This window comes from Diorhabda carinulata, chromosome 7, assembly GCF_026250575.1.
Source record: "Diorhabda carinulata isolate Delta chromosome 7, icDioCari1.1, whole genome shotgun sequence".
NCBI classification, from domain to species: Eukaryota; Metazoa; Arthropoda; class Insecta; order Coleoptera; family Chrysomelidae; genus Diorhabda; species Diorhabda carinulata.
This window is the reverse complement of record NC_079466.1, coordinates 24,598,240-24,625,676: the sequence shown is the minus strand read 5'-3', so window position 1 is coordinate 24,625,676 and position 27,437 is coordinate 24,598,240. Positions and strand designations below refer to the sequence as shown.

At 28.2% G+C, this 27,437-nt stretch overlaps 5 protein-coding genes across 9 annotated transcripts in view; 2 read left to right on the top strand and 3 right to left on the bottom strand.

The window, feature by feature from the left end:
* LOC130896616 (semaphorin-1A) overlaps positions 1–9,491 on the bottom strand; it is a 238,375-nt gene extending 228,884 nt beyond the window's left edge. For 3 of the 4 annotated variants that reach the window (XR_009059594.1, XM_057804814.1, XM_057804816.1), the window contains exon 1: positions 9,129–9,491. The gene's annotated coding sequence lies outside the window, so the exon portion shown is untranslated. Of the gene's footprint in view, positions 1–7,269; positions 7,711–9,128 lie in introns of those variants that run through there. The other variant, XM_057804815.1, reaches the window with a different exon arrangement.
* A 338-nt stretch (positions 9,492–9,829) lies between these two features.
* On the top strand, positions 9,830–10,511 carry LOC130896634 (28S ribosomal protein S17, mitochondrial). Its single transcript, XM_057804839.1, has 2 exons — positions 9,830–10,035; positions 10,096–10,511. Exons 1-2 carry the CDS (start codon positions 9,916–9,918, stop codon positions 10,453–10,455), a joined length of 480 nt encoding a protein of 159 aa, XP_057660822.1. The 5' UTR covers positions 9,830–9,915; the 3' UTR covers positions 10,456–10,511.
* A 238-nt stretch (positions 10,512–10,749) lies between these two features.
* On the bottom strand, positions 10,750–15,124 carry LOC130896617 (RNA polymerase II subunit A C-terminal domain phosphatase). The gene is made up of 5 exons (XM_057804818.1): positions 14,647–15,124; positions 14,047–14,571; positions 13,719–13,989; positions 11,430–12,266; positions 10,750–11,233 (listed from the first exon to the last, which is right to left on the bottom strand). The coding sequence occupies exons 1-5, from the start codon at positions 14,862–14,864 to the stop codon at positions 10,859–10,861; spliced, it is 2,226 nt and encodes a 741-aa protein (XP_057660801.1). The 5' UTR covers positions 14,865–15,124; the 3' UTR covers positions 10,750–10,858.
* A 1,200-nt stretch (positions 15,125–16,324) lies between these two features.
* On the bottom strand, positions 16,325–17,646 carry LOC130896629 (DNA repair protein xrcc4-like). Of its 2 annotated transcripts, none has more exons than XM_057804834.1 (4): positions 17,405–17,646; positions 17,137–17,328; positions 16,969–17,080; positions 16,325–16,903 (listed from the first exon to the last, which is right to left on the bottom strand). In XM_057804834.1, the coding sequence occupies exons 1-4, from the start codon at positions 17,528–17,530 to the stop codon at positions 16,356–16,358; spliced, it is 978 nt and encodes a 325-aa protein (XP_057660817.1). In that variant the 5' UTR covers positions 17,531–17,646; the 3' UTR covers positions 16,325–16,355. The 2 variants fall into 2 exon arrangements, with proteins under 2 accessions (XP_057660817.1, XP_057660818.1); XM_057804835.1 differs by having other exon boundaries at positions 17,137–17,185; positions 17,405–17,548.
* A 591-nt stretch (positions 17,647–18,237) lies between these two features.
* On the top strand, positions 18,238–24,030 carry LOC130896632 (ras-related protein Rab-1A). Its single transcript, XM_057804837.1, has 7 exons — positions 18,238–18,449; positions 19,843–19,915; positions 20,920–20,967; positions 21,028–21,075; positions 21,126–21,353; positions 21,812–22,027; positions 23,411–24,030. Exons 1-6 carry the CDS (start codon positions 18,436–18,438, stop codon positions 22,007–22,009), a joined length of 609 nt encoding a protein of 202 aa, XP_057660820.1. The 5' UTR covers positions 18,238–18,435; the 3' UTR covers positions 22,010–22,027; positions 23,411–24,030.
* Positions 24,031–27,437: the final 3,407 nt, after the last annotated feature.

Genomic DNA, 27,437 nt, shown 5'->3' with positions numbered 1-27,437 from the left:
CCATAATTCTAAAATGATCAATAGAACGGAAAAATATATCCAATCCAATAATTAACATACTTCTTTTGATTTTATTAAAGATGTAAACGTAAATATACCAATATAACCTTGACAGTTCTCGACGTAAAATACGGTCTGTACATAATAAGTATCGAGTTACATATTTTATGATTGCACCATGCATCTGTTATTGATTTATTATTTCTTCAATAGATAATAAGTAATACTTTATTAAGATACAATTATTTGCAAAAATAAATACTACAATTATTTTTATTGCGTTACTGCAAGCAATATTTAAATTCGCCAACCAAAACAGCGTTGCCATACCTCATTCTTATATTATATACTCAATTAATTAATAAAATATTTAATAAACAACGTTATTATTGAATTAAATCGAACACTATAATTTACATTATAAGAAAAACTATGAAGTAAAAAGTTATTTGTGCCTCAAATATTTAAATCAAAAAAATTAGATACACTGCAGGATTTTTTTAGTTATGCGGCAACGTGGCGCTGTCACGTAGTCAGTTTTTAAAGAGCAGCGATAATATTCATTTAAACGTTTACGATGTAATAGACGCCGCAAAAAATTCCCTTAAGAAATGTTATTTATACAATTTCTTCTTTTTTTGACCATCAACGATATTTAAACAAATTTTTTAAACTTTGTAAATTGACGTAAAAAAATGATTTCGTTTCAACTACACGACATAATATTTTTAGAAATTAAAGTCACTGATTAATTATACTCATGAAATTCGTAACAGATGTTGAAAACAGAAGAACGCGAAATAATGTATCAAATAACAAACATCATGGGAGTAAAATGTATCATCACACAGAGTTTTTTTAATGAAACCAAAACCTCTTCTAAAAATTAATATGTATACAGTGTGGACATTAATAAAATTATTTGTGAAGTCGTTTTAATAAATGGAAACATTTTAACGTTGAGATTAAAATATTAACCATTCCATTTTGATCAAATACAGGGTGTTTTGTTTAAAAATGTACAAACTATTAGTGTCTAGTAATCGGCCGGAAGTGTAGTTAGTCTTATAAATTAGGTTACGGGAAGATTTTAACTAGTTGATGTATACGGTATGTCCCCCTAAGTTGGAATTAATTTTTGTATTGGAAAAGTGAGGTTATTTGACTGTTTACGAATATATATTCATGGTTTGTTATTTGCAAAACCATAAAAGGGACAGAGCAGATAAAAAAATACACTCAATTGTTATTTGATGTATATACAGAGTGTTTAGAAAGCTTATAGGTCTTCTTAATGCTTTCTACTTCTAAGATCAAGGTCTATTTTTAATGTTTTCGTGAAATCTAATGATAAAAGACATAAAAACTAAATCCCTCTAACACATTGTTGTCTAGATCATTTATTTATCTACAATACAGTGGTCTTTTGGCACCCCCGCTCTCTACGTCGGGGGAAATCGTGAAAAATGACCATGAAAAAGGAAAATTCCCTATAATTCGAGGAGATCTACCGAAGCCGTAACCAAACTTTCGTTTATCAGGCTAACTTATCAAAGGCAGGACAAAAAAATGTCTACCAGTTATCGAGAGTAGACATAGAGGTAACATTAATCATTTTTATTCGAGAAATAAACGTTAATAGGAATCAATAATTATGTACGAGGGATGTCACGTAAAAAGTTCCCAAAAATACGTAATAAAAAACGCAGACATTTTAGCGTTTGAATATCAAAATCCAAAAGGAACGTCGAAAAAAAATCATTTCAACAAAATGCGATTCATTAATTAACAACTTTCAAATTTAAATTAGATTTCTTTTAAAAAAAATTTATTATAAAAAACTCCCGGACTATGATTATAATTGATAGTCTAGTCGCGAATTAAAATAATTTTCCAAATATTATTTTACGCCCTGGACTATAAATATGAGTAATAGTCCAGGAAGTTTCGACACTATATTACTTGTGTACATATATCGAACCTTAAAAATCAGTTTAAAAAACTAAAAATGAAATTAATCAGTTAAAAAAAGTTTGTAACTTTCGCAACTACGATCGATTCTCATTAGAAAGATTTGTAGAGGATGAAAACACTTTCTCATGTCATATGTGATAGTAAATGAATCTCGGGTACGTAATTATATTCTAGAACTTGTTTCCGATAAAGCAAAAACCGATTCGCAACTTTTTTATATACATTTCTTGGTAAATATTAAGAATAGTTCCAGGACAAAAAAATGTCTACCAGTTATCGAGAGTAGACATAGAGGTAACATTAATCATTTTTATTCGAGAAATAAACGTTAATAGGAATCAATAATTATGTACGAGGGATGTCACGTAAAAAGTTCCCAAAAATACGTAATAAAAAACGCAGACATTTTAGCGTTTGAATATCAAAATCCAAAAGGAACGTCGAAAAAAATTCATTTCAACAAAATGCGATTCATTAATTAACAACTTTCAAATTTAAATTAGATTTCTTTTAAAAAAAAATTATTATAAAAAACTCCCGGACTATGATTATAATTGATAGTCTAGTCGCGAATTAAAATAATTTTCCAAATATTATTTTACGCCCTGGACTATAAATATGAGTAATAGTCCAGGAAGTTTGGACACTATATTACTTGTTTACATATATCGAACCTTAAAAATCAGTTTAAAAAACTAAAAATGAAATTAATCAGTTAAAAAAAATTTGTAACTTTCGCAACTACGATCGATTCTCATTAGAAAGATTTGGAGAGGTTTAAAACACTTTCTCATGTCATATGTGATAGTAAATGAACCTCGGGTACGTAATTATATTCTAGAACTTGTTTCCGATAAAGCAAAAACCGATTCGCTACTTTTTTATATACATTTCTTGGTAAATATTAAGAATAGTTCCATTTTATTATACGCGTATCCTTCAGTAACGTCGCTTTGACGTATCTGCAGGATCCGAGTGCCGTATTGACCTTTAATCACATCAATCATTTCCTGACAAGATAAAATACGAGCAAGCGTCTAACATCGTTCGTTTTCTTTGCGGGTAGTTGCCAGATTTAAAGCGATTAATCAACATTTCGGGGTTTCCTAATAAGATCCTCGATCAAACCGAGACATCCGGTATAATAAACATTGTATCTCATAAGTATATATAATCGGGACGTCTAAATGATTCATTTTAATATTTTATTTACACGCAACTTCGATGAACGACCCTGTAACATGGTCAATTGAAACGATAAATCGTAATTCACATATAATATCCTATAAATGGACCTAAACCAACCTAATAACACGTGCGTCTGTAATAATTTTACTAGATCGTATCCATGCATGCAGTAATATTTGAAAATCTATGCCCAACTATCGAAATGATCATTATAGTCTATTAACGTATTATGTGGCATATATTCTGGAACTAACGAGAGAGGACGTACGTCATAATCAATATTTCTAACGTATAATTTTATAATAACATCGGTATTTCCATAATAAATAACGTATTTAATCATTTAACTAAAAGAGTTGACACAAAACATGAAAATTGTGATACATAAAACATAATAAATTTCGTATTAAACGTTCTGTGTCAAACACCAACGTCATAAATGATTATTAAGTGTCTACGAAACCGTACCTTCGTTATAATTAAAACACTTTTGAAGATTTAAAAAAAAATTTTGTTATACAACTTCAAAGTGAACAAAATATACATATTGAAACAACTTATTTACAAATACTACCAGATTTAACACATAAAACTAATATATAACTATAATATATAATGAAATAAATTAGAATATAATTTTTTCTTCTTCTTTTTTAAATATTTTCTACTATCCGAAATTATCACGTCATTCGATAGGTTACGTGAACAATCTTTGAAAATTATCTGTTATCGAATTGAGTTCGAAATGTTTAGCCGACTTAAAATCTAGTGAAACACCTCTGAGAAAGACAAGGAAAGTTTTCAAGATAATGTAGGTGAAGGAGGGAGAAAGAAAAGCCGCAATATAACTACTAACTACGGACTCTTTCATGAATGGCTGTAACAGTTCAGATCAATAGTAGAGAGAGGTCCAGCGGCTACGGGACGGGAAGAGAAGGACGGAAAAGTAGAGTGTGCATCATCGGAACGAAGACTGCGTGTTATCGCTACAGGATCGGATTTTGATGCATTTTGATAAGTTCATTGCCGTTGTTAGTTTTTTTTTATACAAACTACTTTTAATAAATATAAAAATAATCAATTCCTCTTTTATAGATGTTAATTTACGTTACAAATTAATCGTATAGAGATGGGATTTCACTATAATTAATATTTATTATTATACAGTGGGTAAAAAGAGTAAATCAAAATTGTATAAACACGTAAATGATTTCGTGGCTACATTTAACGAATACTTTTACATTTAAATCAATAAAAGTATCATTAAAAACTAGAATATAAATTAAAATGTAATGTAATAGATAATTTATTTCTTTTGTAACAAAAATGTGGCAACAACGCGGTATTAACTGACTGATATAAACACGAAAAACGATTTCGTTTTATTATATTATATAAAGATACGCTACTGGTTTGATGTATGTTATTAGAGCTATGGTAAGTTGACTTTCGAGCCCTTGGCAGCGAGTGCTAGGCCCTTATTTCGTTTAATATTTACAATGTTTTCTGGAAAAAGAGAACAAACAGCACACAATGTGGCATCAGATACATAATAAAGTTGAGACTTGTAGAAAATCCATTGCAAGGGGTCAGATTGAATATTTAATAGCTTTCTTTTGTTCCAGAACAAATATTGGCTTGTTTGCGAGAATATATATATATAGTGTTATATAAAAAACCGTGAAAATATATGTCTTACACTATGAAATCGTATTTAAACAACATTGCCAAGCTTCAAAAATAGTATTGAAATCAAAGAAACGTAAAGCGTTAAGATGAAATGTGTTTTAATGTTTGCAGTCAAGGTCGTTGAACTTTATATTTATTGAAATTAATGTAGCTTAATAAATCAAATTGTTTTTTCTAGACGCATCGAGGCTTGATCTTTCTTTGAATGGAAAACGCTATTTGTTACACTCCTTTACGTTTCTTGTTCTTTGAACTCGTAAGAAATTTTACCGGTTAACTTCGGTCGCTTTGATCTTTCAACCCTTAAAGTATCTGATGGTTTCTTTACAAAGTGATGTACCGTGCGAGTCACAACTACGGGGAAACGTTTCTATCAATATATTAGATATTTTTATATTTGTATTAATGATATAAAGATATACGATTGAAATTTGATATTTTAAATGAAATTATCGAGGCAAATCGTGATTTGATTCGAGAAAAAATCATGAAATTAGTCGTATAAGCGTGTGAAATACAGATAAAACTCTTTCAAAGAATGTAAAACTGATAAATGCATAAAATTGATAAATAAATAATAAAAATCGATATAAAACTAACGAAAATAAATCGATGAATAATCGAAAAATTCACTAAACACGGTAAAATCGATAAAAAATCGATTTGTAATGTTAAAATTGATAGGAATCGATCAAACATCGCGATAAATTAGTCAAATAATTGACAAGATGTGATAAAAAATAAAATAAATCGATAAATATCGACAAAATCGATGAAACCAGCCTTAAATCGATGGAAGATTGAATACTTGGAACAACTATTGATTAAAAATTGAAATGTATCGATAAAGTCGACAAATTCATTAAAAAATTGACCTGAATCGAAAAATAATTGATAAAATACGATAAAAAATCAACAAGTCCGACAAAATCTTGACAAGAATCGATCAAAAATCGAAATGAATCGATAAAAATCGACAAACTCCATAAACATTGATATAAATAGATCAAACGTTGGAAAAGTTGAAAAATAATTGATAAAAAATTGAAATGATTCGAAAAAGCATAAAACTAAATCGAGCAAGGATTCAAAAAAGTAAAAATAATTTATAAGAATCGATAAACTATGAAAAAATGGAAAAATTATTGATGAAACATTGGAATGAATCGATAAAGTCGACAAATTCATTAAAAAATTGACCTGAATCGAAAAAAAAATTGATAAAATACGATAAAAAATCAACAAGTCCGACAAAATCTTGACAAGAATCGATCAAAAATCGAAATGAATCGATAAAAATCGACAAACTCCATAAACATTGATATAAATAGATCAAACGTTGGAAAAGTTGAAAAATAATTGATAAAAAATTGAAATGATTCGAAAAAGCATAAAACTAAATCGAGCAAGGATTCAAAAAAGTAAAAATAATTTATAAGAATCGATAAACTATGAAAAAATGGAAAAATTATTGATGAAACATTGGAATGAATCGATAAAGTCGACAAATTCATTAAAAAATTGACCTGAATCGAAAAATAATTGATAAAATACGATAAAAAATCAACAAGTCCGACAAAATCTTGACAAGAATCGATCAAAAATCGAAATGAATCGATAAAAATCGACAAACTCCATAAACATTGATATAAATAGATCAAACGTTGGAAAAGTTGAAAAATAATTGATAAAAAATTGAAATGATTCGAAAAAACATAAAACTAAATCGAGCAAGGATTCAAAAAAGTAAAAATAATTTATAAGAATCGATAAACTATGAAAAAATGGAAAAATTATTGATGAAACATTGGAATGAATCGATAAAGTCGACAAATTCATTAAAAAATTGACCTGAATCGAAAAATAATTGATAAAATACGATAAAAAATCAACAAGTCCGACAAAATCTTGACAAGAATCGATCAAAAATCGAAATGAATCGATAAAAATCGACAAACTCCATAAACATTGATATAAATAGATCAAACGTTGGAAAAGTTGAAAAATAATTGATAAAAAATTGAAATGATTCGAAAAAGCATAAAACTAAATCGAGCAAGGATTCAAAAAAGTAAAAATAATTTATAAGAATCGATAAACTATGAAAAAATGGAATAAATTATTGATGAAACATTGGAATGAATCGATAAAGTCGACAAATTCATTAAAAAATTGACCTGAACCGAAAAAACATTGAACTAAATCGAGCAAGCATTCATAAAAGTGAAAATAATTGATTAAAATTGATGAAATAATCGACAAAAACTAGACATTAATCGATAAAAATTATCAAACTTCATAAAAATCAGATTAAATAGATCAAATTTGATCAGATTTAAAAAAAATTGACGTGAATCGATAAAAAAACTTTACTGCGGACAAAAAAATGAAAAAAACATTGACAAAAGTATTACTTACTTCTCTCATTTGCAAATAATCTGTCAAAATGCTTTATACAACCCTGTTTCGACCAACAAATTTGTCCAGTTTCTGCCAATTTTTATCCGTTTTTGAAATTAAGTACTTTCAGATCACCCCTCGTCCCTAAGTTACACATTTCCACTTTTATATCACAAATATTATCACCACAGATTCATTTTAACATTTCGTGAACAATTAACCGAAATTTTTTACCACACCACGTATCAAAATTATGTTGTAACCAAAAATATTTATTTTACCAATTGATAAATTCTATTTTTTCAACTACTACTAGTTTTTTTTATTATATTATCCGTATACTATGCTAAAAACACTTCTAATATTAAAAATTTATCTCTTGTATCTTTCTAAGTACACAACCTATAATTTTTCTGTATCTGCTCCCAGTCGCGAAAAACGATTTCTACTTTATCGACATGGAGCGCGCCAATATCTATTATGAATCAAACTGACACATTTTTATATATAATTTTTTTTTCATTCCTACTAGTAGAATAGAATGTAAAAACCAAAAATTCATAACAACTTTCTAAATAATGGTAAAAAAATATTTGTAGATGCATGTATTCTTTTTTGGAGCTCGCCGTGGAATACGCGGTACGATTTTTTTTCTTATTGTCTGCTTTTGTAGTTTTTCCGAGTTTCAAATTAGCACAAAATTCACATCGACAGCCTTTGAACAATGGTTGTACGTTCCAGCATTTTCATTTTGACTGGATATCACTTTAATATTATTTTAGGTTCATTCACATATAACACGATAAAGTTACTAAACATACCGGGTGTAAAAAAAGTAGTTTATAAATTGAATACCTACATATTCTTTATATATATATATATATATATATATATATATATATATATATATATATATATATATATATATATACATTTAGCAACAAAATTTCCCTTCTTTGTAGTTAATTTATCTATATAAATAACAACGATATTTCTATGAAACCAGTGGCGTATCAATTATTACACGTCAAACTTCATCAATATGTTGTTTCGTGCCAGAAAATCGGGGTCTTTTAAGAAACCTTTTTTTGTACTCATTCAATAAAAAATCAACTCATAAGATATAACCAATAATATCGATCTCTACAACAACTTCATTTAATTTTATTATACAATTCCATGATACTACGAATGTTTCATAAAATCCATATTTAGTTCTCTCTCTGTACATATACATATACCACATCAAAGTATTTATAACGAGAAGCGCGGAATTTACCTTTAACGAAATTGAATTATATAGCTAAAAGCTAAATCACGTGACCACAATTTTTTTATAGAGAAAAATCATCCCTTTTAGAAAATGTGTATATACAACGTATATGTTATATACACACACAGTTTCAGTGCTTTTTGTTAATTAATCGTTTTTTTTTGCTGTTTCATTTATAGCCTGTATAATAAACTAGTACTTGATGATAATATTTTTATATCAAATCAGTTTCGTAAAAATTTTTCATTGATTGCATATATATAACGTGCTTAAAAATTTTGAGGTTAATTATATTAATGAGCGGCTATCTTCATTCGGTCAATTAAACGAACGGGACATTGATAAAGAAAACTATACAACCATTAATTGGAATTTATCAAGTGAACTACTGTTTTCTATCTGTGACATTCACCTACATAACCACATTTATATATTTTTAGATTATTTATGAAAGAATATACATTTTTTTAATTAGTTTCATATGTAAATATAAGAATTAATATATTTATATAACAAATTTATCTCAACAAGCAATCAGTTAATAAAAAAAAGTATGTCTTCACACCCAACGCCTTTCATAGAAAGTAAGACAGTAAAAACTCACCGATATCACACAAATTTAACACACAAACGAGAAGAATGGATGATCTTATTTTTTTAAGTGAATAAACAAATTTATTTTCATTCATAAACTCACTTCACATACATTTAAACCGGAAAAGTTAAGATTATGATATTAAAAAACATTGATTTCGACACTTTATTTTGTTTATAACCAAACAATGTTTGGTTTTAGATGTTAAATAATAAACATAGTAGTACATTTAGACATATCGACAATACGAAAAGCGCCTGCCCAAATCATACATCTGTTCAATCCAACGTGATGGACTGAAAAATAAAATAAGAGTAGATGCCGCCACTAAACGTCAAAAAAAATTTTAATTTAAAACGTCCATTTTTAATCCCATATACGAATTTACCTCCAAAATTATTTTCTAATGAATTATCATAATTACTATTATAAAATTCATAATATTACAAATAAACAAATTTACTATTTGATAAATTTTCAAAAGGAAATGTCTACGAACAAATAGAGACGTCAGTGTTGTCATAGATTCTCGAATAATCCAATAAAAAACAATTTTGTTGAATAACACGATTTATTTGAGTAATTTAACGATCCACATTAGAATCATAGTAAATATACTGAGAATTATTCTTTTTTCTTTATAATTTCTGTAAACACAGAAAAGTAAATATCCGTTTTTTGTTCTATTAGTCACTTCTTATATTGATAGCAAAAAAAAGAAGTTGATTCTAACCTATGTAGTTCATTCAATATTATTTATAAAAAAAAACAATTTTAATTCTTGATATTGAAAATAATGGCTCTTGCTGCTGCTACCAAAAGTTTTATGCTTCTGGGCCAATGTGTGCCTTGTATTAAACAAGGTGCTTCAAAATTTAAAGTAAAGCGACTAGAATTGGACACCAATTTAAACATGGTTTGTATATATTTAATTGTTTGAAGTATCTTTTAGCTAAAATACGTATATTCGTCGTAGTTTTTTCCAAAACATGAGTTTGTTTACGCCCACGATCCCGAAAAAAAATGTAAATCAGGTGATCTAGTGATAATTGAACGATTACCCAAAAGACTTACTAGACTCATAACCCATCGAGTTAGAGAAGTCTTATATCCATTCGGCGACATTACCGATCCGATTACCGGTAAAAAAGTCGTTTCAGGTAATTACAGAGATCATTTAGAAGAAATAAGCAAATTGTACGGGGAAAAAGGATCGACGTTTAAATACGATGAAGCACCTGATAGGGGTTGGCAGGAAGACAAAAAAGATTTCACCCATTTGGAAACTTACATCAAATATCACGAAGATGGTACCAACGATCCGAGAGCTGTTTAAAAATAAGAAAAAAATGTAGAAATTGTATGTTTATGTAATAAAATTCTCAATATTTATTTTTTTTATTTGAATTGAAAGAAACGTTGACGAGGTTTATTGATTGATTTTACAGTTTTTTGCAATTTTAACATTTGAAGGTTCTATAAATTATCTTTACAATAATTAAATGACGTATTTCTCTCAGTTGTTGTGTGGTCTTTTGAGCCTTCATAAAAATGAATAAATTTCATCGATTTTTTTAGATAATTCATAAAAATGGATGTTGGAAAGGTGAAGTATTAATAAAACATAAAAAACCTTCAAATAATTTATTAAAAAAAATAAATAAAAATCGATAACTTCGACAATCACTTTATTTCTTAAATAATTAACAAGTGTTATTTGAATCCCGCTTGGAAATAAATTAATTATTTGATAGGAACTCCCTTTCGAGGGCGGCCCCCATCATGTTCCACTCCCCATCGTCAACTTCGTCTATGGGATCTATACTATCTTGGGTATCGTCTTGATCAAAGTCCAAAATATCGTTCACGTCTTCTCCTCTTCGGAATTTCACGCTCGGCGATTCATCGTCTTCTGTGCTGTTGTAGGGGTCTTCAACGTTGTCTATTTTCTTTCTTTTGTGACCCCTGGGATATTCTCCGGTAAGGGAATCATCGCTGCTGCTGCTGCTTTCGTTGGGAGAATTCCTAATGTTTGTCGTGACGTTTTGATTCGTTTCTTTTTTATTGGATTCATTGTCGCTGCTGTCGCTTTCGTCGTCTAGGATGTCTTCCACCTAAGGGGGGGGTTTATTATGAAAATAATAGCTAAAATCATGGGAAACGTATAATTTGAAAAAAAATGGAGGAAATACCGAAATAGCATTTAATTTAAAAAATTTGAATAATATAATGAGAATAGTTCACCAAAAAAATTGAAATATACCGAATTTGATTGAAAAAAAAAAATAATAAAAATATATATATAAATACCTCTTTATCCATATCAGCGATATCATCACTGGAAAAGGACATCAGAGGATTAATGGTATCCATAAACTTCCCGCTGGGCGTCCTCTTCCTCATATCAGGCCTCCCGTGTACAGGATAATTAGTCGAATGTTCCGGACTACTACAATGCGGTGGCGGATGCCTATTTTTCGAACCTTTACTATTCAAAGGAAATATCCTTTCGTCGACGTGTTCCCACCTTTCGGCGCAACACCACAACCAATCCGGCGTCACGATCTTCAATTTCCTTTTCCTACGACCGGAATTCACTTTGGCTGTCCCAGGTCTGACGGCTACCAGATGGGTGGTTTCGTCGTCGATATCCTGGGTGACGACAGCGCCTAGTCCTTTGGCCACTTGGTAAGCTTTAGATTGTTCCAATTTAACGTGGGTCGGTACTAAACCGCTGAATACCAACCGACAACCCTTCAGAACTTGACTACGAACTTGAGGTATCACTTTTTTTAGATCCGGCACCGCTCCGGCTTCCAATCGGTCGTATTCCTTGTAGAAAGCGTCGTGGATGTGTTTCAAGATTTCTTCTAAATACACCAGGTAATCGTCTGGATCGTCTATTTCGATGAATTCCTCCTGATTCGATTGGACTTTAACCGAAATTTGTTTTTTGTCGTTTTCTTCTCTCAAATTATCGTTTTTAACTTTAGTCTCGTTTCCGATTGGTACTGAATTTTTTTCGTTGTTAGTTTCAACAACTTTTTCCGAAGGTATTTCAGTTATATCTAGTTTTTCACTCACTTTCCCCTCAGCCGGGATTTCAGTATTCTCTTTTTTAGCATTTTCTTCGTTATTTTCTTGTTGCTGAAACAATTAAGTGGATAGAAGCAAAAAAACGTTATATCTATTAAAATAGATGGAGAAAATCCAAAAATCAAGATTCAAAAACTTTTGTCAAACACTGTATGATGTCAAAATTTAGTATTTTAATAACAAAACACCCTGTATATTATATCGAACTCAATATACTTTTAATTTACCAACTACAACAATGTAATATTATAATATATTATAAAGATTTAAAAAAAAATTAGAATCAATTAAATATTAAAATATGGGACACCCTGTATGATAAAAAATGGAAATGTGAGAAATAATCTGTTATATAACAATTTTCTGATTAATAAAAATGATTTAATTTGCTTTAAATATAATAAAGGGTAAGTCAAAACTAACTGAATATATATTTGGGTTTTTTTAACGAGGGTAAACCCTATATTTTATTTCAAATTCATTATATATATTTAGTTTTTATGAAAATGACAATGGAAAGTCTCAATTGACTTTAGAAATACCAGAAATTTTTAGAGAAATTCATAATTAACTTTGAAAACATTTCGGGAACTGAGTATTGAATTAAAATGATCAACAAAAGTGACAACCTGTATAATAAAACAATGAATAATAAACTGTTATAGCCATAGTGACGTAATGGATTTCGAAATTCATTGAAAAAGTTCCAATTTGAGAAAACATTTCAAATATAATAAACAGTGAGTCAAAATTAACTATACATGTACTATGACATTAATTTTGTATTTTTTAACAAAGAAACGCCCTATATTTTAGTTCAAATTTATATATTCTCAATTTCCCGGGTACAATAACGTGAAATTGTAATATATTATACAGGGTATTTGAAAAAAACAACCAATTATCTATGAAAATCGTTAACAAATTCAACACCCTGTATAATAAAAACGAAGAAAATAAGCAATGATTTAATGTAAACATGGTGTTTAAATGACTTTAAAAATTCACAAAAAAATAATTTTACTTATAATTGTTAATTCGAATACAGGGCGAGTCATGATTTAAATACAACTGTTTTTCAATATAAACCACCCTGTATCACCATATAACCCAGTATAAGCTAAAACCAATGGAGTTTAAAACCAATTGTAATTAATTATTAGCCATTATAAACCCCGATGAAACAAATATATGAAAAATTTAATGAAATATCGGTCACAGACAAATGGGTACAAAAATAAGAAAAAATGTCGCTTTTGGGGTAAAAAAAAACCACAAGATTTTATCGAAACACGAAAAACTATTGATTGGTGAGCTTCATAAGCTATTGGAGACATTGGTTTAGGTTTTTAGAAACAATAATGGTCAAAACGTCATTATCAATGATATTAATATAATTTAACCACCCTGTACAGCACTTTCACTTTTTATCACTGTTATATTACACAAAAATCACTTTAAACTATAAGATACACAATTTTTTTTATATTCAATTGGACTTACCTCAGATTTTTCAATGGAAGTCTCTTTCCCGCTTTCTCCCTGATCATTTTTTGTTATTTCTACATCAATATTTTTAGTAATTTTCGATAAATCCACTCCAGTGTCAAGTTTATCGTTTTCGTGTTTATCTAAACCAGGTGGGGCGTTAATATCCCCGGTATGTTGGAAAAAATGATACGGTTTAACGTGAATCAAATTACTAGCATGCGACCAAACGTCTTCCCTATCGTCGATTATACACACGACGTTATCACCACAAGGAAACAAAGCTCTAAAACAAACACACAAACACTCGAAAAAATCCACGAGAAAATAAAGTTTCACCTACTTCAAATTCGCTTTTTTGCTAGTCGGATCAAAGCACTCGTCTCTGGAAAGTATCCTATTGGAAAATATATTTTGATCGGCGTCTAAAAACGTCGCTATCATATGAGCGTAATTCCTAGCTCCGAACGTACAAATGTGCAACTCGTAAAAATCGTGGATATTTTTTAAAAATTTCTTCGTTCCAGGTCGCAATCTCGTGTGATACCAAGGCGAATTCGGCCCATACAGCTGGAAATGGTGTACGTCTTTTATATTCGGAGGTATGTTGTCGTTTGTCGTATGTATAAGCGTTTGGTCCAAGTCTACTAACAACGCCAATTTTCTGTCTTTAAGTAGTCGTTCATTGTCGGCTTTTCCCAATTTTTGTGCTAATTCCTCGCTAACTTTGAGATCGGGAATAGCGTGAATCATTGGAACCGATGCTGTACTGATATCGTCGTTTTTACGTAAATCTGCTCCGCATTCTGCACACATATCGTTCATTATTGTAGGATGAGAACATGATTCAAGTTCCAAAAGAACTTCTCTAGAACAAGACTTAGTTATTTTACACACAAATAAATTAGAATAAATAGAAATTATTAAAATATTGTATATTTACCCAGGTTGGATAACCTGACCTTCCTGTACTAAAATACGATGAACAATTCCCGCTGTTGTGGACTTCCATTTTCTTTGTTCGGGTTTAGTAGCATCCACAAAATCGTAAGTTAATAACGGGTAACCTATTGAAACTATCGCCCCTTTTCGCACTTTCCACTTAATTATTTTAATTGCTTTTGTTTGTTGTTGATATATACTGATCGTTCTTTCCGCCATTTTCAACTGATCGATTCGTACATTTCAAATGAAATAGAACTGAAAAGTCAATCGCACGTGTGTGATTATTACTTGACTAATTTAAGGTTAAAATTACTTTAAACAAAATATATTACTATCCCGACATAACGTTAATTATTTGTGATATATTCTATTCCGACAGATATTTTTGAATTTAAAAACCATAAAACACAATTTTTTCGAATAAAAATAAATTTCAATCAAATATATGGTATTACTGAATGTCGGCAACATACTATACACATATGTATAGAGTGCGCTATACTTTTTTTACGATCTTATTTGAATTCTGCAACAAAGATTCTTTAAAATATTGACGGGTAATTGGGACAACAAAATTTTACCATAAAAAAATTAGTTAATTATTATGAACGATTTTTTTTATAAAAATACAGCACACAAAAGACTAGACTACAATAACATTACAACACCTATCACGAGTGATTATTATCGCATCAAATCCACTTCATGAGGTAATTGATTTACAAAATTATTTCTAATGTAACTAATATTCTTGTAAAAATTAATTTGTAGTATTGTGAGTTACTAATAAATATTTTTTTTTAATCCAAATAACCATTTTCGTTATGCAATTGGTTTATGTATATTCGAGCTATGCAACACATTATACATTACCAAACAGGTGACTCAAATAAATTTGATATACTCTCACGGGCGAATTATCAACCCTCCAGCTGATCGATAGCTGGCCGATAACGTGGGTGGGAGGCAAACGAAAGTAGGAAGCCATTACGCCACTTGTTGAAAACATCCAAAGAATAAACAATATTTACGTTATTTGTGGTTAACACTTTATATTCGCTTTTTTCCTTGTAAAGTAGCGTTTTTTATGTGTTTTCAATGAACATTTCGTGTAGAAAGACTAAATTTAGGTCAAGTAAACATTTTTGTGTTGATAGAAAACCTAGATTATTGTTGAGACTTTGTGTAGTGCCAGTATACTATATTTGATAAGCGAATCAATTATTAAAGGTGATCTTATTTAAAATATAATAAATCTATATTTCTCATTTGATTATAAGCATTTTTGTTAATTAAATATTCACTGGATCACCCTGTATAATATTAGATATTTTCTTCTTCTAAAACCCTACTATTCCTTTGTTGACGTCTTTCAACAAATTACGTCACGCGTAAATCGGTCAAACTTATCCTCTAACGACTTTGCTTTATACTAAGATAGAAGTGATCCTATCATATGGTTAATTTGATCCGAATTAGTTTCCGAACTATCAGATCATAATTGGGTTATTTCCGAAAACCCCATTTTTAACTGAATCACACTGTATCACATTAAAATTTATGAAATATATTTCCAAAATTCATTAACCAATTTATTTATTTAATTTCGCCAGTGATAATATTATAAAAATAAAAGTTTGTAAAAAATATTGTTGGTAAAGGTAAAAAAATTGAAATTCTCTATTTTTAGGTTTATTAAAAATTGTTTTAGACACAATCAAGTAAATCTTGCGTATCGAAATTTATTTTTGGTGAATCATCTTCCATTTTCTCACTAGTTTTTTCAGGTACTTTATCATTATCATAATTACAGCTTGAAGTGGATGGAACGTTAGAAAAATTTTCTTTATCAACTTCTAATTTTTTTCTTTTAGGTAAATCAACAGTATCTTCAGTATCCTCAAAGAACAAATAATCGTTATGTGATTTAATAGGAAGTAAATATTCAATATTTTCCTCCTGTTTTTTACTATTTTCATCATCGGTGTTATACTCGTTATTTTCGCTGTTAGATTCGTCCGATTCAGATATTTCATTCTTTTCTTGTTTGACGATTTTTTTTGATCTTTTTCTAAGTTTAATCTGAGGGTTTAAAACCGGTCTACCGGCTTTAAATGCTTGTAGAGTTTGCGTCAAGTGTTGAATCCTCCTTTTCTTTTCGTTTAAAACCAACACAAAGTTACTGAACAATTCTTGATCATCTTGTTGTTTTTTATCAACAAACTGCGATAGTTTTTCCTCAAGTACATTTTTAACTGAAATCGAAATAAATCGACGAGAAAACGATATCAAAAATCATTCAATAAAAAACAATTATTACCTGCTGTTAGGTTATCTACTTCTTTTAATAAATTATTATTTTGCTCATTTAGCTGTTCGTTTTGAGAGGAAAACGTATCTATTAAATTATAGACGCAATCTGAGAATTCTATCTAAAATAGTAAATTAAATGAAACATCAAGTTTCGTAATTCAATAATAATATTCACCTTTTGTACTTTGCATGAAAAATACTTCAATAGTATTTTATGTTCTTTGCTATAACAAATTAATTCTTTATCATTGAATTGGATATCGACGTGTTTCGGAATGTTTTGTAAATATTGTTTTAATTTACGAAAATATTCTTCTGTATTTAAATCAAGATCGTCTGCAAATGTAGTAATGTCACTACAATTTATCTAAAAGCGATTTAAGAAGGCAACTTGTGACGAAAGAGAAATAAATTTCCCAACTTATAAGGTATATAATACTTACATCCGCTTTCCAAGCATTATTTTTTTCCAAAACGATTATTTTAATACAGTTTTCACTAAATTCACTAAATAATTTAAATTGTTGACCACTACTTTCTTTATATATCGTTCTAAACGTAGAATTCATTTTAAAATAATATACAAATATAATAATTAAACAATAAAATTTTAAAAAACAATAATGTTTATTATTTTTATAAAATATTAAACAATCAACCACAGACTCATATAATCATAAATCTTATTCGAACCTTGTGTATACCATAGATATATTACAAACAGTGAAGTGAGAGCTTGTTAATGATTTAATCTATAATTGAAATTTCAAAAAACCACTGACGTTTAATAAAAGCCAAATGTAAAGGTAACAAAACCAAACTACAACTTTTAGGTAATTTTTTCAATATATTGATTGAATTTGAAATTTATAACAACTCTGAATAACATTATCATAATCTAGTTTATCTATGATGTATAACAGAATGGTGTAATATAAAAGATATTAATTCCCCATTCCATCTACGAGTACTTAAGTCACTAATATTAAAAAAACTAGAAGATTTTTTAACGTTTTAATAATAGTTTTATATTAATCCGTCGATATTAAAAATTATAGTGTAATTATTCTATGCTTGACACTAAATACGTTCTGTTGATAAAAATAGAAATACGTTATCGAAACATTTTTCATTATAATAAATAGATTATAGTTTCAATAAAACGATTTAAATATCTTTAATATAAATATTTCAATTATTTCGAAAAGAAATTTCATTTATAAACCTCGAAATGAAAGTGATTATTCAAATTACCCGCTATGAAGCTGTCATTACCGATTAGGCTGCCACTTTGGCAATACGTCAGTCAAATGAATCAAGTTGTTGCGATTGTGATTCAAGAAATACGTCGTCCTAAATTTGTCTCAATTATATACAATAATCCTTTAGAAACGGCTAGTGAACTAGTACAAGAGTGCAATAAACACGTAACTATCGCTTTTAAGTAACAAGAAAAATTTTATAAATATAGAAAATGAATCCTGAATAGTAAGTATCGATTTATTTATCATTTTTTATTAGACGATTTTGACAATGAAGGTAACATTTTTATACGAGAATTACGTAGTAGTAAAACCAGTATTAGTATATGATGAGATATTTCATCGTTTGATTTATTTTTTCTACCTGTGTTCAAATTCTATTAATTCAGGTGAAACCTTTATGAAAGTAAAGGATACGTCCACCCACCATTTACTATGATTACAAGTAGAACGTCATCTTATGACATGAGTCAGGTTTTTAAAAGAGAATTTTGTATCGTTTAGTTGATAAGTTGTGATTTTTATTTGTTTTAATTGAAAATATGTTCAGATTTTAAACTATTGAACAGCTGATTATTGAAATATTTGATTTCTTTGTCTTTGTGTTTGATGCCTTTGGACTTTATCTTCTAAGTTCAATCGTGTTTAAATATAGTCTTAATTTACATTGTTATTGATTTTCAATCAACAAATTAATAATATTTTATTAGAATTATTATGTTTGAATTTATTTGCTCGAATTTACAACCAATTTCCAAAATTTTTAAATCAGATAAAAATCGTACAAAATTAACATTAGACTTTTAAACCATTTTGTATTTATATGAAAATGTTTTGATTTAAAAATCTAATAAATATAGATATTTCAGTGACAAATTATCAATAAAAAAAATCTATAATAGCAAGATAATGTATATATTAAAATTAATAAAAGTAAGTTAATAGTTGGGAATAATTAATGGGGATCTAATGATGTAAACAATTTTTTATCACCTGTTTTTGTGAATTTTTAACAGGTTATTTTTTATATATAAATTTTTGTAGTATTAAATTGAATTTTTTTTTACTAAAATCACTTTCTATATTTCTATTAAATACTAGTGAATTTCATATTTGGCTTATATATACAATTTGTTTAATATATTTTGTTGATAATTATGCTCCACAAATCCATTATTTTTCATAATGTGTAACAACTAAAAAACATCATTCCTTTCACTAGCAGTTTTTCTATAATGTCTTTTACCAACTGAATATACAGGTTAATTAGATAAAAAAGTTGGATGTAATGATATGAAGGTAAACACATTCTTCTTTATTTACAAGAACATTTTGATTATTTGACAGATAACAAAGTAGCTGATTAGCTAGTAAAGAAAAGGACATAAGATTTATTGTAGAATCAATATTAGGACCATTTTAGAAAGGAGGAAGTCATGAAAAGAATTCGTACAAATATTTTGTTTTTACATTATTTTGAACAGTGAAACATTCTGATGTTAAATAAAAGTGTAGATTTCTCTTTTTCAAATAAAAATCGATGAATAACAAACAAATTGTTTTAAAAAATTGATGCTCTGTTAATTTATTTGATGTACATAAAGTTTACATTCTTTTAGTGATTACTTATTCAAGTTGCTTCTCATTGGAGACTCTGGCGTAGGGAAATCATGTTTGTTATTGAGATTTGCAGTAAGTAACTATTATTTGAATATTATATGCTAGTTCTGTTTTCAATGTTTTATTTTTAGTACATATTACTTAGATAATTGCGTAGTTTATTTATTAGATATTGTTATAGGAATCTACTGATTCAAGTAACTTTAGAATTAGTCTAAAGTGTCTTTTATATATCATTTTGTCCACTAAATTGTCAAAAGGCTTTAGGTGTGGAAGTTTTTTCAATTTTACTACAATTTTGGATATAAATTTTCTATTAGTTTAATAAATAAATACATTAAACTATCAATTAATGTAATTCAGGGTCTTTTTGTGTTGTAACTTTGCAATTTGTAATATAATTGTTGGTCGAGTATAGATTAATATTGATTTTTTGTTTAAATTTAGTTGAGGTACTCTGGGTAACTGAAATTGTTTTAAATATCAAAAATTGGTTAGAGCTGAATCAGGTTATTCAGCTTTATATTTTTGATCATGTGTTATGGCCCCATTACATTGAAAAATATATTTTCTTGAGGTGATTATTAGAATTATCAACATGAACTAGGAATTTATTGCTTCATATTGAAGTACAGTAGAAAAATTTGTTACCTAACCTATCCACCTCTAAATATCCAGTGTAGTGAATTATATAAAAAGTTTTTTGGCCAAATTATGTTCAGTTTGAAAAGATTTGTAAGTGATTCAATCATTGCCAACTTTTTAAGCCATTATTCATTGGTTTCTGTTTTGGATCATTTTTTTGGGGGTCCAGAAGTGATTTGAATCACAATTCTTCAAATTTGATGAACAAAATATTTCAAGGAATATGCTATTTGTCAGCTGTTGTTTAAAAGTTGACAATTCTTCTTTATAGTGTCTATTATGTGTTCAAGCTACATTTCATGTGATTTTTAGGACTCTTTCCACATTTTTTTTTGTTTTAATGTTTCTTAATATCTACTTAAATGAAAAAAAAAATGATATATAACAAATAATTGATCAAATAATATGAAAATTTATCTTTTTTTTTTTAGGACGACACTTATACAGAGAGTTATATTAGTACTATCGGAGTAGATTTTGTAAGTTTACCAATTTACTAACTAAATATGTTCCATAACATTTTTTTTTTCGATTTACAGAAAATCAGAACTATTGACCTAGACGGGAAGACAATTAAATTGCAAATCGTGAGTACATTTTACCAAACTTTTCTCGGTTTTAAATATTCTTTTTCTAGTGGGATACCGCGGGTCAGGAACGATTTAGAACGATCACTTCGAGTTATTATAGAGGAGCTCACGGTATCATTGTAGTTTATGATTGTACGGATCAAGATTCTTTCAACAACGTCAAACAGTGGTTAGAGGAAATCGATCGTTATGCGTGTGACAACGTAAATAAACTACTTGTAGGCAACAAAAGTGATCTAACAACAAAGAAAGTTGTCGATTTTACTACGGCCAAGGTATGAGATACAAATTTCATAATAGTTTTATAATTTCAGAATTTTTTCGGTGGATACCTCGTATATTAATACTTATTTTGTCGTCGTTTTAATAATATGTGAGTTATAGGGGTTTTTAACGACTTTATTAGTGATAACTGCTCACTTTAAATTACTGTTTACATCGTTATTTGTTTATTGTGCATAAAATAAATCATTTTCACTAGATTAGTGACAGTGGCAGCACTAGAATCGTTTTATATCTATAAGTAGGTCATTGATTTGAATATTTCGAGTTTGGTGACTTAAATATCTTTAATTTTGTCATTTTTTTTGATCTTGTTGTTTTTTCATCTGTTTTGGTTTGATAAAAACAGAAATTTAGATTTTAAATGATAGTTTCAAGGGGGCATTATGTTTTTTATTGTTATCGTTAGTTATTGGTGGGTTTGTATTTGTTTTTTTTTTATTCCGGTTAGGAATACGCCGATCAGTTGGGTATACCGTTTTTGGAAACATCGGCGAAGAACGCTACCAACGTAGAACAGGCGTTCATGACCATGGCCGAGGAAATTAAAAATAGAGTGGGGCCACCTTCTTCTGCGGCGGATCAGGGTAACAAAGTTAGGTTCGATCAAAGTCGACCAGTCGAAACTACCAAATCCGGATGTTGCTGAAAATATTTCGATCCAATGGTAAGTAAAAAAACGATGTTAATCGAAATATCGGTCACTATTTTGTAGTAAATTTTATAACCATCGTGATCCCCTCGTATTTTCGGTTCCCGAAATTGAATTTTCTATGAAATCTTTGAGTTTTATAAACAAAAAAATTGGAAATTTTTGTTATTTTCAAAATACAGGAATCATTTGCTATTTTCTACTAAATTTTATACTAATGTAGTCCCCTCGTATTATTGGATTCGGAAAATTGAAAAATTATCAGATTTTAATGATTTTTTCATGAAATCTTTGGGTTTCAAGAGAGAAAAAATGGCACATTTTTGTTATTTAAGAAAATACGGGGGTCAGTTAGTATTTTGTAGTAAATTTTATACTATCGTGGTCCCCTCGTACTTATGGTTATAATAAATTGAAAAAATTATGTATTTTTAGTGGATTTTTATTAATTCGTTGGGATTTGTGAGGGGAATTTCTAATTATTTCTAAATATTCAGGGATTAATTACTATTTTGCAATAAATCCGATGCTACTGTGGTCCCCTCGTATTTTTGAGTCTAAAAAATCGCAAAATAATTCGATTTCAATGAAATTTTTCTAAAATTTGGGATTTTTGATGAAAAATATGGAACATTCATATTACTTTTAAAAATACAGGGGTAGGCTACTATTTTGTAGTATATTTTATGTTTACGTAGTTACCTCGTATATTTGGTGTAAAAAATTGAAAAATACGATTTCAATGAAGTTTTTATTGAATTATTGGGAGAAAAAGTTGGATCGTATCTCATTTAATGCCCCGAAAATGGGAAAAACTCATCGAAGCTCCTCGTAATTGAATAATATTGAATCTAATGGCTGTTTCATAATGATTATAACCTCAAAAAATGTTTCTTTTCAATTTTCCTTATTCTATTCATCAACTAAAACAATTTTTATCAGTTTTCCTTCTTAAAAATTGAAAAAATTTCAAATGACTCCTCGTATTTGAATAATAAAGAATCTATGGTTGTTTAAAAACAAATTTTACTTGTTTTCATTTTAGAAAATTGAGAATATTTCATCAAGGCCCCTCGTATTTGAACAAAATTCACTTTATGGATGTTTCAAAACGATTCTAACCTCAAAAAGTTCTTTTTTTTCTTGTACCCGCTATCTATATAAACAATTTTTACCTAAATTCGTTTCCAAAAGCTGGAGAGATTCATTAAATCCCCTCGTATTCGAATATGGATATTTCCAATCGATTCTAACCTCAAAAAGTGCTTTTTACCTTCCGTATTTTTTCAATAGTTTTTTTCACTAAAACGATTGTAACTTGTTTCGGTTTATAAAAATAGATGAATTTCATCATCGCCCCTCGTATTCGAAGAAATAAAAAATTATATTTTTTTTCAGGTTAAAGATGGTCACTTAAGTCATCTCTTTTGTACAGTAGCACCGCTACCATCATTATTATATAGTAATATCCGTCTGTATGTATAGTTATTTTAAAAATTTTTGATTTTTATTCAAAGTTTGTTCGTTTTTTTGGGTTTGAAAAAAAAATTAGAAGACACCAATATTTCTTAGCCTAATCTTTAATCCCCCTTTCCACGACCCCCTATCCCAACTAGTTAATTCTGTCATATTTATTAACAATTTTTTTTTGTAAATCGTTCATGTCCAAAAAAACTTTTTTTAAAAAAAAAATATTTATTCTAAATACCATTCCTGCTACGATTTTCTATAAAAAATATTTGTTATAATTTGTTTAAACAATATTGGACGTTGACGTCCGAATTTAGAAAAATTTATCATTAAAAATATTTTTTTTTCTTAAATATATCACCGTATATATTAGCAAAGCTGTCATCGTTTTTTTTTTAATTAATTAATTAATTATCTCATTATCATCGTTTTTAACTTAAATTTAAACATAGAAACAACGTAAAATATAATATATATGAAGTGTATGCGATTGTAAGTTTTTTGGTCAATAGGTTTTTTTGTAAATTAAAAATATTCCGAAATGAAAATTTCGTATATTTATTTGACTCCTCTTTGAAATACTATTCGACTTTTAATAGTACCGTATATTGTTTAACCTCTTTATTTGTATTCACCTCAAATTTATTTCAATACCCACGTATAAAATTATACGAAAATTTATTTAGAAACAGTTACTTAACGTAACATGAGGTAATTTTCGACACATATTAATTGAAATACCCACGTAGAAATTATATTAAACAAAACCCTTTGAATTATTTGAAAACTTGCTGGAAAAGCTTTTTTTTTGATATTTAATGCAAATTAATTGTGAAACCCCCGTATGAAAATATCTGGAACTAATTGCTTCGAAATTTTATAAAAAAATTCCTACCGAGGGAAGAAATGTAGTATACGAATGTTTTAAGGTATTATCATTTAAACATTTCAACCCTTTTTTCCATATTTGACAAAAATTTGTTGTAATACCCTCGTATAAAAATATTGCAAACAAAAAATTTATAATAAATTCGAAATTTTTTAAAAAACATATTATCGTGTTTGAATGATAAGGAGAGTTAAATATCCATATTGTCAAGTTTACTAATTAATTGTATTACCCTCGTAAGCAAAACCATTAGAATTATTTCAATGTTAAATCATGACATTACTCTAAAACTCACCTCAGTATTTAACAATACAAATGCATTGTATCACCCTCGTATAAATTCTTATAAACTATTAATAAAATCGTAAAAAACTCGTACCTCGCAGTAACAGCATAGAGGCGAAGCGTTTGTAACGACAGTTTTATCAAAACGGGAAGGTAGTGATTGAGGTTGTTACTTTCTTATAATAATATTATTTTGAAACTTAAATTTCTATTATTCTTATTTATTATAAAGCATTTGGTTGCTTTTTCTGCATTAACTCTCATTTTTTCTTATGAGGTACTTTTGACAACTCTTTAAAATAAACATATAATAAATCTTCTTCTTTTTTATTCTATTTTTATTGTACATATTGACGTTGGCCTCTTTCGAAACTATATTAGTAATGATTTTATATTTCCTTAGTTGGTAGTATTAGCGGTCAAAGTATATTTACATAAACAATGTTGCCAGACTTTGAGTTTTTATATGAATTTAAAGAATTTTTGAACAGATAATTCTATTTGTATTAGTATCAGATACATAAAACAACTCGAATTTTCATTTTGGCTACGTAAACGTTTTCAGTTACAGAATGAATTTTATTTTTTGTTATTATTTCAAATTCTCAAGTATTTTTTTTGCCAATTACTAAATTATAGGAATTTCATCAAAAAAAGTCTGACAACTGCGGATATAAATGAACATCAGCAACTCGTAACGCTCGTGTTAAGGTGCATTTTTATATTAACTCTCGATGCTAATCAAATTGGATCACGTCATTTTAAATTATCACAATTTCTAGAAATTGATTATATAAAAACGACTATAATAGATTATAAAAAAATTTTATACTTTTTTTGAGAAATTTGTCTACCAAATTTTAGATTCTATTAACATAATCGAACTGGACCGGCTTTACGGATTATGTAGTGAACGATTTCATAACAATATTTTTTCGTGAGGTTAATGAATAAAACAACGTTTTGTTATTATGAAATAATTGTATTTTAATTTTCAAAAATAAACTGACAACTACACTATTAAAATATTTTATCATTCCTGTTACTGTTTTATGTATAAGAAAAAAAATTGAAGTGGCATCCTACGTGACTAGATTCGAAATAATTAAAATGTAAATTCGAAGCGTTATTTATATAATACGAATTTGTCACGTGACAAGTATTTCGTATAAATTAAAATTAATAAAGGGCAATGGACAAGTTTCATTTTTAATATAAAAATATTTATATTAAACTGAACTTACAGATTTAATAATTTTAAACGCCATTTTTTACTAGTGATTCGATATATTTTCATTATCGTTTCATATATAATGTCGAAATCCCCTCGTAGCCCTTATTCCCAATTAAATATATATATATACAGCCTAAATAAACCCAGAAAAGAGACATCACCGTTAATTTTTCATATCATACCAATTGATCCTCAATGCGGACCTGCCTCGAGTTGAATCATGCCCTCGTTGCGTGATCAACGATGTATACACGTTAGTACGTTAAAAAAATAAAATTAAAAAAAAAACCTCACTAGTTCAAAAAAAAATATATACTAAAAAATAATAAATTAATGTTTGGTATGGTAATCAGACTCTTCTTCTGGTTGTTATAACCTATGAGGTATAATAATGTCCGCTTGAATATAGCACCGCCATGTTGTTAACCGTTCGTAGGGGTTAGGAAAAATTTGACAGAATTCTCTGCAACTGACGATGTGAGTTGATGCAACAAAACAATGAGACTTACTTTAAACGTATGACAAAATTGGGAAATTCCATAAATCTGAAAAAATAGTGTTAGTTAAGCAAAAGTGGAATTAAAGCCGTTTAAAGTGATGTAAATAATTATGTTAGTAAACACGAGGTAGTTGCCATTAGTAGATATATGGGTAAAGTTGATATATTCTCTACAATATATACAGGGAGGAACTATTATTCAAATTACCTTACCAAAAGCTGGAATTTAGTCTATTGCAGGTTAGTGATTATTGATTTAAATATATTAATAATAATAGTGCCGTAAGTGTTAAAAAAAAATTGATGTAGCCAAATATAACCAAAAAGTAGTTATTATTTCAAAGCGTAACTAATTAAAATAAATACCTTCTGGTTATTCTCGATGTCGACAAGTTTGAGTTTAGTGCCACGATAATATATTATTTCAAATAGGTTCTTGTATAGGTTATGTATTTTGAGATGTTTATTACACTGAGAAAAGTGAATTTTAAAATTTGCTATTCAAAATTCGAAAACTTTTGTTTGTTGTTGGTTTTGAAATGAAAATATGTCTTTCTGCAACGTTTATTGAAAGATGAATAATTGATAAATTGTTAATTGAATTTGATTATTTCTCGGTATTTGTCTGTTTAGCCTTGTTTTTAATATTAAATAGAAATTAGAAAAATTTTTGAAACTAATGATAAACAAATTTGAAAATAACGATCGGGAGTTTTTATTAACTCGTAAAATTGATATGAAAATCAGAATTTTGGGTTTTTGATAGGAATAAGTTGATAAAAAAAGTGATATACTTAATATAATGATGTCATCATTTTTGGTAGGTGAAAATTTGATGATATACTTGTAATTTTCTCATCAAAAATTACTTTTTTGACATTGTCACGAATTGGGTTACGAACAATATGATTTACATCTTGTTTTTTGGAAAAATTTTGTAATTTTTGAAATTTGAGGTTATATTTGATAGACTACTAAATTTACTACGATTACATTTGAATAAAAAATTATTTTGTTTCTTTTAAATTACGAAATCAAAAGCTAAAAA